Genomic DNA, 13,256 nt, shown 5'->3' on the forward strand with positions numbered 1-13,256 from the left:
TTTTCGAGATTTCAATAATGGCTGAGTCGACTCAGCCTGTGTCGTAACGGTCGAATGTTTCACCAAGACATTCGAATGTACGATGTTTAAATTATATAGCCGTTACGGCTTCTACGTTCGAACGTTCATTGTCTTACATTCGGACATCATTTTCATCAATTTTACGTCTAAATGTTTAATGTATACGTCCGGATGTACTACTTGTTAAATATTATTAAACGACATACGTTCGAACATGAGTATTTTACTTTCTCATGTAAATCACATACGGTCAGACGTTTAATTATAACGTCCGAACGTAGTGATTTTCTACTTTATTCATGCTTCGACGTTCGGACGTTCATATTTACGTTCACACGTAAAATTACAAACTATCAAACGTATAAAATAAACGTTCGAACGTACGTCAGCCAATATTTATTTACTGCTTATGTTTGAACGCCTATATTTTACATTTGAACGTATATGTTTTACGTTCGAACGTAAATTTATTTACATTATTTTACGTGCGAATGTATAAATAAACGTCCGAACGTTTTATCTTTAACGTTCGGACGTTTATTTTGCTTTGTTCGAACATTAATGCAGAACAACTTAAAATTAACACAAAAAAATACATTAATGTAAATAATTTTTTTTCCTTTTCTATTTTTAGGATATGGCTCTTCAACTGTATACTAGGAAATAAGGGAGGGAAGGAGCCACGTCAGACACTGCTCGTATCGGAGCTCGTACTGTTATGGTAGAGCGAGAGGTCCTGATTAATGAGTTCGATGAACTCTGTTGGCAGCAGACGAACCTGAGAGATGTTTTCCTCAGTAGAGGCTGGGGAAATATTTGTACATTGAGGGGGAAGGTATACCCCTCAATGGTTCAGGAATTCTATATGGGATGTGTGACATGCCTCAGGATGCATCCTCTCACACCGTAACTGTACGCGGTGTTTCCATTGAGGTATCACCAGATGTCATCGGCGAGCACCTCGGAATTCGTCAAGGAGTTGAGACATTTGCACACTCAACACCCCGTGAGGATGTAGGCACTTCTACATCATCTACTGGCCTCCCATTTGAGATAGCATCAGCCAGAGATGCAGGCTAGTCAGAGGCTGAAGATACTGGCGTCGAGGCTCGGGATGATGATCGAGACGAGGATTTCTACATCCTCACCAGGAGGGACCGCATGCAGATCGAGCGGAAGAACGCCTTCAACCAGAACCATCTGCTGCATTTCTTCCGCATGTTGCACCTTATTTTTGCAACAAATGTCGATCCTGTGGCACATAAAACCACATTTAGTCGGCTTCGGGCACAATTTTTGATAGAAGTGGCACGTGGAGATCCTATAGATTTGCCACTGCACATCTTTAAGAGGATCTGTTATAAGGCGAGCATCGTCTCCACGGATAATCTCCCATACGGTGTCCTAATTAGCCGACTATTACTTGTACGGGGAGTGCCGACCCAGCCAGAGGAGCGGGTCAAAGATTAGATGAGCCCCTTCGACATGACCACGTATCGATGTAAGGACGTCAGCCACCCCCTATAGAGGATGTAGTTCCTCCAATGCAGCCTGAGACAGGTCATGTAGGGAGTAGTAGTCAACATACACCGAGTACATCTGCAGGAGATGTGCGGTCTGCTTGGGTTGATGCGGTCATCTCACAGCTGACTGCGCATATTGATCATAAGATCGATCGATCGCTCGAGGCTATATCGGCGTCTGTTGCCGAACTCATCAATCGTGTAACTATCTTTAACGACAAGGTTGATACCTTGACTGAGGAGGTATGAAGTTCAACTTTCGCGGATAACATTATCATCTGACTGTTGTTTACTACATTCTATCAAATTTTATATTTTATTTTTAATATTTGTAAAGAAAAATATTATTGAATATTTCTATCGTTTTTTAATTTCAATTTTTAGTCTTCTTTGATGTTATATTTTCCAATGTTAATACTAAATCAATGCATTTCAAATATATATAAAAATAAATATATATTTATAGATTACAAATTGTGTATATATAAATATATACAAGTCAATTTTTTAGACTTGTTCACAAATTATGCACAATAAAAACCACATAAATTTTAAATTAAAGTCATATTTAATTTAAATTTACAATGAACGTTCGAACGTTATTAATTAACATTCGAACATTGGCTCAAACATGTCACATTCGAACGTTAATTATTGCGCCAAAACATTTCACGTTCGAACGTAAATTTCCCATACGTTGGAACATAAAAAAAATCTCATCTATCTTTAGTGTCGGTTTCCAGAAATTGTCACAGAAAATGCCTTTTAGTGACGGTTTAGGGACTGTCACAATTTCCCAACCGTCACTAAAAAACAATTGTGTTGTAGTGCTACCAACAATATAAATTAAGCATGCATGATAGTAAACATGACATATATCTTGATGCACATGGGCTTGCTTGTAAAAAAACCGAAATTTAATGAGCATGGCATGCTAGCTTGCCTAAGAAAAACTTATATATGATTTCTTGTCTCATGGGGTTACCATGATATCTTGCCTCATGGGGCATCATGATGTCTTGTTTCATGGGGTCATCTTGATGTAAACTTAACATTCATGTTTGAGTTAAAAAATATTTCATGACATGCTTGCATGCTTCGTGACATGATGGTCGTGACATGTGACAGATATTTATGATTGATATACATAGCAACATGGCATGACATAAAATAATTCAATTTAATATGCATAAATAAAACATGTATATAATTGCATGAAGCTTACCATCTTTCATACATAAGCATACTACAAGTAAGTTAGAAGCTAACTTATAGAAATCTGAGTATAACGTAAACGTAGCATAGGCTGAAATGAGAGATGTTCTTGGGTTAGAATTTCTCACTTAACCATATAAAACATAATTTACTAACTTAAATCTCAATTTACAAAATTAGCCCTTAACTTTTGAAAAATATAAATTAGCCCCTAAACTTATGAAATTCACAAATGGGCCCCAAAACTTATCAAAATTTACGTACCTCATGTCGATTTCATTCTAAGTCCATTTGTGGGCTAGAATTTACAAAAACTCAAACATACTACAAAAACTCCACTAGGCCAAACCTAACATATGCTAGAAATCATGTTTTGCTTGCTATTAGGCCCTTAAACACATCATCATGCCTAATCCGATTTAACCACTCATAAACATCAAATCTCTAGTTCTAATATCATGTCAAGACACCAAATCAAGAAATTTTAAAAACCATAATCTTGCCATTTCAAAGAATCATACAACACATCAAGATTAGGTCAAACCGAACCTAATCTTGGTGTCTTTGGCTTTCCTCTTACGTTTTAAAACCAAGGACTCCAAAAGTTCACAAAAATTAACCTCTAACATGTTAACCACTCAATCCTAGTTGATAAAATGCATTACCAAGCAACAAAACTCAACTTACTCAACATGTAAAAATCAGCTTGCACAAAAATATTTAAACCGAAACTTAAACATGCATTGGCTTGAGCAAAAATACTACTATACCTTTATTTAGCATTCATGTAGCTCACATTCAAGTTTTAACTTGATCTGAGCACCATATTTAGCATATCTTAGAAAATCACAACATCAAAACAACCATAAACCCGAGATCCTCTAAGCCATGCATAAAAACATACTCTTTGCATGTTTATCAAAATTCCAACAAAAACCTTAGCCATAAACCTTTAAAAATCCAGCTTAATCCATAAATCAAAGATTTAAGAACAATATTTAAAAAAAAATCAAAGCCATGGATTTGAGTTTCTAAGGCTAAAATAACAAACTAAACCAAACAAATCTCATGTTGAAGGGTTCAGTTCTAGCACTTAGAGGATCATAGAAATACTCTAAAGTACCAAAATTTATAAAATTTTTCAACAAAACAACACAAACTTCCAAAACATATCAACAAACTCCAAACCAAGCACCATACCACCAATAACTCATCATCCAAGCTTCAAACTTCCAATAAAAATTAACCAACAATCTCCCAAATATTCAAGGCTCATAGTTCTATAAAAATACAAGATATTAGGGATAGGAAGGGAACTTACAAACTTGGAAACAAAGAAGTAAAACCGCACCAAGCTTTTCTCTCCAAACTTTCTCTCAGTTTCTGTCTTGGAAAGTGGATGAAAATTTGCAAAGTGTGGCAGAATGAGAGGGGGTGGCATGGGGCTATAGGGGCTGACTTGGAGTGGTTGAATTGTATGAAACTTGATGTGAAGATGGCTTGTGCAAGTGGAAAAAAACTGCGAGAATGGAGGGCTGGAACTTGATTTCCAAGTGGGTGACTTTGAGATGAGTTTGCTTGCTTGTTTGACCTTCCATAAGGACATTATTTGGGGCTGAAATCAAGGTACAAGTCTTCCACAGAGTGTTAATTCACGGGGGTAGAAAATGATGTTAGAAGCTAAGGGGAGCTAGAGGGTTTCGGCTAGAACAATTAAGTATAACCGAATGACATCCATTTAGTGTATAGATGGAGTTTCAGTTAGGGTTTAGAGTCCATATGCAATTGTTTGGTCAAATAAATGTTCCATGGTATAAGGGGTTGGATGAGGGTGTAACAACTTGTACTTGAGTGGTTGGTTGCTTGTAGAAGTGGTTTAAACCAAGAGAGAAGCACTTGGTCAAAATCGAGTAACATGATTAGTGTTTGGGAAGTTTAGGGTTTTGCCTTCCACAAGGATTTGGGGTTTCAGTTTCCCTTCATCTATTTGGAGTTTCATTACGGTTGAAATTCTGTTTGTTGCCTGGCCATTGAGGTACTTGATTGGGTGGAATAGCAAAATGTGTAAGAAGGTATGTTGACTTACTTGGTTTTCACTTCATTCACCTTACACATTTGTACTTCTCTTGACAAGTCTAAAGTGGGTTCTAAATGGAGGGTTGTGATGGTGTTACGTGTATAAAAAGATTTTCTTGTGATCCTAGGTTGATTTGGACATCCTCATGGCGATTTGTTGGTTGTTTGGACTAGGTGGTTCTTCGGTTGCCCTACTATTCATTCAAAAACTTCAAAACTTTTTCTTACACGATAAAATTCTAAATATTCATACGAATTTAATGATGCAATTATTCTCACCAAATTATACTCCTAAGTGCCTCAAATTAATAAAAAAGGCAAAAACATTTCGTCCGCATTGCAAATCACAATCCGATTGTGCTAACGGACTGCAACCTAATCGATCACTCGACTCATGAAATCATTTCAGGATTTCATGGCATTTCTAAGGTCTAAAGAAATTCTTAGAAATAATTTCTTTTGAGACATTACAATAGATATACTACAAACCAATTCTGCCTCATCACTCTTTAATGTATCTTTTATAACATCTTTCTTCCATTTGCCACTATCTACATCAATAAACTCTTTGACTTTTGAGTCTTTGTTTAGAATCTTTACTGGGACTGAATGTAGTAAGTTGAGGGAGTTGGAATTTATTAAACTAGTTAAAGCTCTTAATCATGAGAGTCGGAATTTGTTTCATAGTCCTCTCCTCTCCTTTACCTGCTATGAAATAAATGGCAGATAATAATTTAAATTACATAAAATATTAAGAGAATAAGATGAGATGGCTTGATTTGTAACAAATAATATGCTTAAGCTTTTATATATAAACTACAATACGTGGAAAATCTTTCAATTCTTAAAAATTATAGAGGATGGTGGTGCAAGATGGAACTTGGCCTAGGGAGGCAAGACTGAGGCCAAGGGGTGAAAACCGACTATATCGGCGTAGTTTTTGACAAAACCGCAATCGACCAATGGAAGGGATTTTCATGGAAGAACTGATCGGATCGGTTGATGGGGAGGAGAAATACTGGCCGTACCGATTTTGGCTGTTCTCGGTCGGTTCTTGATCCCCCTGGTGGTGAGGTTTGTTTGAGAGAGTAGAGAGAGAATGCGTTGCAGTTTGAGAGAGAATGAGAGAAATCGGAGAAGAAGATGAGAGGGTAAGAAGATGATCTCAAATCGAAACGACGCCATTTGGTTTAAAATCAAACGACGTTGTTTCACTTATATATATATATATATATATTTGTATATGTTAGGTCTAAAATGACGCGGTTTCACTTAAATTGAAGTGAAACGACGTCGTTTTAATTGAGATATTTTTATGCGGGGAGACAACTTTTCTAACTTGTAATAATTATGTAAAATAAAATTAATAAACCTGAAGTTTAATTCTACAGTAAATCATAAAATCATCTTTAAAGGGAACTTTCATTTGGAATAAAAAAATTTATAACTTGCCATATATATATATATATGTAGAAATAAGATTCTAAAATACATAACTTAGCATCTCCTTTAAATTTTTTGTGATAGCCTTTCATGCAATAACATTTATTCATTATCATTTTTGTAAAGACAATTTTAAAAATTTTGTTTCTCAAAAGAAACTAGTAGGTGATTTTTCATAAACTCATCCTTCATTTTAGTAGATAAGCTACATTTAGTATATAATGTTACAATTGAGACATCAAATACATTTTTTCTTGTTTAATGAAATCAAAAGGATTAAAATTCTCAACTATTTTTTCATACAAAATGTCAATCTTAAATGATTCTTTTAGTATTTATTTCATTTTTGATTCCATATTAAGGAGTTTAGAAAAGTATAATCAAGTTTTCCTTTTTTCTCTCCAGATTTCTTCTCAGATTTCCCCTTGGGAGCAAGAAGCTGGAATCATGGGTAACAAAAGTAACACCGACAGATTTGGGACCCAAGCAAGAACGTAAATAAAGGGTATGGAACGTGACATCAAACAACGTTTGTCATTCGTGAACTTAGGGATCGTTTATTTTTAAAGATGAGATGAGATGAGATAATATTAAAATTAAAAAATTTAATAAAATATTATTAAAATATATTTTTTAATATTATTTTATTTTAAAATTTAAAAAAATTAAATTATTTATTTTATTTTATATTAAAAATTAAAAAAATTATAATGATGAGATTAAATTAAATGAAATTTAATGAAATATTTTTAAAAAAAATGAAACTTAGTAAACAAGTGTCATAAAGCTATTAGATTCGTCAATGTACCTTTCATTAGAATTCAATCACATGCTGCCACTTGTCACTAAGAGTGAGTTGCATGGGCTGGCTACGTTAGGGGGAGTATACTTCGGCTAGTAGTTTGTTAACAGTACTCATCTTTTGGCGCCAGAGAGTAGAGACTGCTCTCTCTTTACCCTCGTCTACATATAGTTTGCTCACGAGCCTTGTTTTTTTCCACACCAGCAATTCTACACTCGTGCTTTCCTTTCAGGTCAGGCTCGCTCTCTCTCTCTCTCTCTCTCTCTCTCTCTGTCTCTACATTTCACCCCCTTCCATTTCTCTCAGCAACACTTGTTCTTCTCTCTCGTAGATAATGTATCACTGAAGCCTTTTGTCAGCCTGATGATTTTGAGCATATATATTGCTATGAAATCTGAATGTTTGGTGGTTTCAGATTGGCTTGAATTGTCCTTTTGGTTTTGGATTATGGTGCTTTTGAGATTTAGTTTCTTTCAAATGCAGTAATAGGTATCTAATTGTTAACTGCATGTGCTCTAATTTTCTTAGTTGACTCTGTTTGAACGAGTTATTTTAAGAAAATAAAGTGCAGAATTTGTGAAACTGCAGTTAAAGCTTGGGACTCAAACTTTGATATTGTACCAGAGCCAAGGATCTTTCTATACAGCATGGATAATATAGTGCTGCGCTTTGGAAATCAGGTTTCAAGGGATAATTTTTCTGTGCTCTGGAAGCAGGAAGGTGTCTTTGGGAAATTTGATTTCAAGATGAGAAGATTGTATTTCTTTTTTTCCCATCTTTCCGTAGACTACAAGTTTGAAATCTCCTATGAGAACATTGGGAAGATTGAGCTATATCGTCCACGTGGTCAAGCAACAAAGTTTCTTGTCATTCAGGTTAGCTGGTGAAAAATTTAATTCAAAAATACATTTCATCAATTCTGTAGTTTTTTTTTTTACTTGCACCGGGTGTTCGAGAACAGCATTTTGACTAATTTCAGGGGTGCACAGAGCCTCAGCAAGGCAAGTGCACCTCAAGTAATTGAAGGAAAAAATCATCCAATCCGATGGTCTCTAGGGATTGTCAGCACCCAAGAGGATTTGAACCTTAAACTTTGGAGTGAGCATATCACCAAATGGCATTTACCACTTAAGGCAACCACTAGGAGTTAATTGGGTTAATTATGTAGTTCAAACAGGCATATAAAGCCAGTAATCTTGTCTCTCTCTTATATGCATAGGTTGCTATACTCTTTTTTATCAAAACTTTTGCGTTCCACAGTTAAATATCAGTCAACATTAAATAAGTTCACTAAATGAGTTCATGTTTGTATTGCTAGTTATTTGGAGCTCCAAGGATTTATGAGAAAGAAGTATCTAACGGTCATCATAATGAGTGGGTGCGAGGAGTTGATTTTACTCCATCCAGCCGCATTGGCCAATCTTATGCTCTATGTTTGGAGCTTCCAAATACGCTCCGGCTTCCGGAATTACACCATGATTTTGTCCATTACAAAGAAAATGAAGACCAACTTGAATTGATGGAAGGTTCTCCTTTCTCATGCAGTTCAGGTCTTGTACCGATTGTGAATCCACTCACAGGCTTTAACCTTCCATATAATATCTTATTTAAGATCAATTCCTTAATTCAGCATGGGTGTGTTCCTGGGCCAGCAATTGATGATGATTTTTATCAGTTGGTCGATCCAAAGAGAATCAAAGTTGAGCACATAGAATTTGCCCTGGACAAACTTTTTCATCTAAAAGATTGCTGCTATGAACCTGTGAAATGGCTCGAGGAGCAGTACGAAGGATATGCCACATCCACACGACTTCCTAGAACTGCTGTTATTTCTTTGGATGATGGGCTCGTATATGTACACAGGGTTCAAATTACTCCATCTAAAGTCTACTTCTGTGCTCCAGAGGTGAGTCTCTCCAACAGGGTCTTGCGCAATTATCCTGAAGATATTGATAATTTTCTGTGTGTTTCTTTTGTTGATGAGGATTTGGATAAACTTCGATCAATAGCTTTATCTTTACAAGCATCTTCTACAAGTGAGGGAAAGGAAACACGAGTTTATGAGAGGATAATATCCACCTTAAGAAATGGCATAGTTATTGGAGATAAGAAGTTTGAGTTTCTTGCCCTTTCATCGAGTCATGCACTCGATAGTTCTGTTTGGATGTTTGCTTCAAGACCTGGCTTGACCGCAGCAGATATCAGAGAGTGGATGGGTGATTTTCAAGATATCAAGAATGTGGCAAAATATGGTAACAGACTGGCTCAGTCTCTTGGCTCTTCTACAGAAACTGCCAGTGTTGGCATAGATGAAATTGAAGTTATTCCCGATGTAGCAGTTAAGAAGGGACAAGTAACATATTGTTTCTCTGATGGCATAGGGAAGATATCTGAAGAATTGGCTTGCAAAGTGGCAACAAAGTTAGGCTGTAGCTCTGTTCCATCAGCATTTCATATTCAATATGGAGGGTACAAAGGTGTTGTGGCTGTTGATCCGACATCATCGGTGAAGTTGTCATTGAGAGAGAGCATGTGTAAATACAAATCCCTTGACAAAAAACTCGATGTTTTGGCATGGAGTAAGTTTGAGCCTTGTTTTCTGAATCGCTGGATAATCCCTATTCTGTCTTACCTTGGAGTGAAGGATCAAGTTTTTCGAAAAAGGCAATGGGAGACTATAGATCTATTGAATGCCATGTTGACAGAACCGTTGAGAGCACAAGAGGCACTGGAGATGATGTTCTCAGAAGACATCAGAAAAGTTTTGAAGGAAATGCTTATATGTGATTACAAGCCAGATGCAGAACCATTTCTTTCAATGATGCTTCAAGCATTCCATGCATCTATGTGGATGGCCTTGAGGTTTAGTACTTCGATTTTTGTTCCAAATGGGAGACTTATGATGGGATGCCTAGATGAAACCAAAACATTGGAATATGGTCAAGTATTTCTTCAAGTTTCTTGCTTTAGTAGGCACCTCTGTAACCAGTCAACGCATATGTTCAGTGCCAGCAGTTCAAACCCAAATAACTACATTTTTGAAGGTGAGGTGGTTGTTGCTAAAAACCCTTGTCTACACCCAGGAGACGTGAGAGTCCTGAAAGCTGTTAATGTGCCAGCTCTACACCACCTGGTTGATTGTGTTGTTTTTCCACAAAAGGGAAAGAGGTAAGTCTTTAAAATGCAATAGTTGGTAATTCTAAAGCATGGATGTGTACTCACTTGCTCCAGAGTTTACATATAATCCTATAGCATCATAAAATTCATCACATCCTATTAATTTTCATGACTGCCTATTCGACTTTTATAATGTTTATATAGAGAAAACAACAAGACCCACTTTTCATTATCCTTAAGTAAAATCTCAACATATAATGTAAGCTACCATAAAGTTAAAATTGTAATGTAAAATATGCAATGTTTGGACATACAAGATTTAGACTAAACTCTGTTTTTACTTTGCTTTGCCATTTCTTCCTCAGCTTATGACTTGAAAAGGTTCCAAATTTGTTGGCATACTCACGCCATTGCTTTTTTTTTTTGTTATTGTTTGGTCACTTGCCTTGGCCATATACAATTACTCAAAAGTCATATTCAGCATTATTTCTGTATACACTCTTTACTAACATGATTTGAAAATAATTGTGTTCAGACCTCATCCAAATGAATCTTCGGGAGGTAACTTGGACGGAGATAAGTACTTTGTTTTTTGGGACCGTGATCTTATTCCTCCTCTTCAAGTTGAGCCAATGGAATATGTTGCAGCATCGACCACGCAAGTTGATCATGATGTTACAATAAAGGTATCTAACCTCACATTTCCATGTCCTTCTACACAAACTTTCTTCCATACCCAACACATAAAAGCCTCTAATTGTTGTCATGCAGGAAGAAGAGGAGTATTTCATTAACCATATGGTCAAAGATAACTTAGGAATCATCAGAATGGTCCACAGCGTCGTTGCAGACAGGGAGCCCCATGGGGTAATGAGCCATGAATGTATGGAGCTTGCGAGGCTACACTCAATCGCCATTGACTTCCAGGAAACTGGTATTGCAGCCGAAATACCTCCTCATCTGTACATCAAAGAGTATCCCGATTTCATGGAAAAGCGTAATAAACGTACCTACCGATCGAGATCTGTTATCGGACAGCTTTTCCGAGAAGTGAAAGCCATTGCACCCCGCACAAGTCCGGTGAAAGCCTTCACTTTGGAATCAGCAAAACTGCATTATGACCCTGACATGGAAGTAGACGGCTTTGAGGACTTCCTCAGTGATGCTTTCAGAGACAAAAGTGAGTATGATTACAAGTTAGGGAATTTGATGGATTATTACGGGATCGAAACTGAAGCTGAAATTCTCAGTGGCAAGATTTTGATAACGTCAAAACATTGTGTTTGGAGGAGGGATCTGGATGCAATTAAATATGCTGTAAAGTCGTTAAGAATGGAAGCCAGGACTTGGTTCAACGAGGGAAGTGATGCAGACAGTGCTGATAATGCAAAAGCAAAAGCAAAAGCGAAAGCAAAAGCATCGGCATGGTATCATGTCACATATCATTATACTTACTGGGGTCGCTACAACGAGGGATTGAATAGGGCTCATTTCCTTAGTTTTGCATGGTGCGTTTATGACCAACTTATGCAAATCAAGAGGGATAAATTAAGCGTAAGGCTTTAAATCTGTCATCGCCGGAGCATCAATTCAGTCAATGATTTCATTTCTCTCAAGAACTTGTATGAATGTGACAGATGTTTGATATGACTACTATATTACCTTTGCTTTGTATTGTTATTGGTATTTACTTGTAAATGCTCCAGGCAAATGTTTGGAGCTAGTGAATATGTTTTAGTTTCTGTTGTATTTGAATAGATTTCCAGTTTTGCATCTTTTTTTGATTCTGCAATATATAACAATTGGTTTGGATTGTTGATATGCTGTCGACTAGCATTGTGAGAATATAATGATTGTTCTTTTTTTAGTATTACAATGGTTTTAATATATCTTTTCGGGATTTCACTACACTCCTAAGGTCTAAACAAATTTATCCACCCTTGTTTGTTTTGTTTTGGGAAAATATCTTATCTCATCTCGTCTAATCATTACAACTTTCCCAATTTCCAATACAAAATAAAATAAACAATTCAACTTTTTCAAATTTCAAAACAAAAATAATATTAAAAAATATACTCTAACAATATTTTATTCAACTTTTTAACTTTAATTTCATCTCATCTCATCTCTAAAAACAAACAAGCCATAAATTTTGGACGGGCTGTTACATCGCTCTTATTCTTCAACAATGAATAAATATTTCAATCATTATATTTATATCTATATTTACTAACTCATTTTCAATGTTTTCAATGTGTTCGATGTTTTTACATTTTTCAATGCCTAACTCTAAGACCCCCTCGGTGTGAGAGTGCATGTCTCTGTGTGAGGAGTCGTTATCATAAGTTTATATTCATGGGACGGGACAGAGGATTCCCCGAACCATTCCGCAAAATGTTGTCACGTACATCACAAGGGAAGGAGAATGCCTCTTGGAGAGTGGGGTGGAATCGTATTTGGCCACATAACTTGATAGTTGGGATGAGAAAACAATCTTATTCAAAATCATTTGACAGATCAAAATATGAGACCTCATCTTCATCATATCGAAACATCAAGTCGGGACATATACCATGTTTAACCCCCATGGTAGGGTTATAAATCTCAATTATAACCTGTGGAAGGGTCGTATCCACTATTATCACCAGTAGTAGGGCCGTATACCATGTTTATCTCTCGTGGTAGGGTTATAAACCTCCATTATAACCCGTGGAAGGGCCGTATCTATTATTATCACCCATGATTGGGCCATATATCATGTTTAACCCTCGTGGTAGGGTTATAAACCATCATTATAACCTATGAAAAGGTCGTATCTACTATTATAACCCGTGATTGGGTTGTATCCACTCTTATCACCCGTGGTTGGGCCGTATCTACTATTATAACCCTTGGTTGGGCTGTATGCCATTATTATCACCCGTGGTTCGGCCGTAACAGAAAATCGAACAAAACATCATAATCAGATTTAATCAGAATATGAAATCAGAATTTTATGCCAATGTTTTCAGATGCCACTTCATATCAAAATTCAAAAACTGAACAACTTCAGATAATTT

General features: G+C 36.3%; 1 protein-coding gene across 2 annotated transcripts; it reads left to right on the top strand.

Moving 5' to 3' along the window:
• Window positions 1–7,288: 7,288 nt before the first annotated feature.
• Window positions 7,289–12,020, top strand: LOC109019853 (RNA-dependent RNA polymerase 1-like). 2 transcript variants are annotated; one of them, XM_035686160.1, is made up of 5 exons: window positions 7,289–7,312; window positions 7,669–7,955; window positions 8,399–10,248; window positions 10,733–10,883; window positions 10,969–12,020. In XM_035686160.1, exons 2-5 carry the CDS (start codon window positions 7,728–7,730, stop codon window positions 11,761–11,763), a joined length of 3,024 nt encoding a protein of 1,007 aa, XP_035542053.1. In that variant the 5' UTR covers window positions 7,289–7,312; window positions 7,669–7,727; the 3' UTR covers window positions 11,764–12,020. The 2 variants fall into 2 exon arrangements, with proteins under 2 accessions (XP_035542053.1, XP_035542054.1); XM_035686161.1 differs by lacking the exon at window positions 7,289–7,312 and adding an exon at window positions 7,404–7,569.
• The last annotated feature ends 1,236 nt before the right edge of the window (window positions 12,021–13,256 follow it).

This window comes from Juglans regia, chromosome 16 (genome assembly GCF_001411555.2).
Source record: "Juglans regia cultivar Chandler chromosome 16, Walnut 2.0, whole genome shotgun sequence".
In the NCBI taxonomy this organism is placed as follows: Eukaryota; Viridiplantae; Streptophyta; class Magnoliopsida; order Fagales; family Juglandaceae; genus Juglans; species Juglans regia.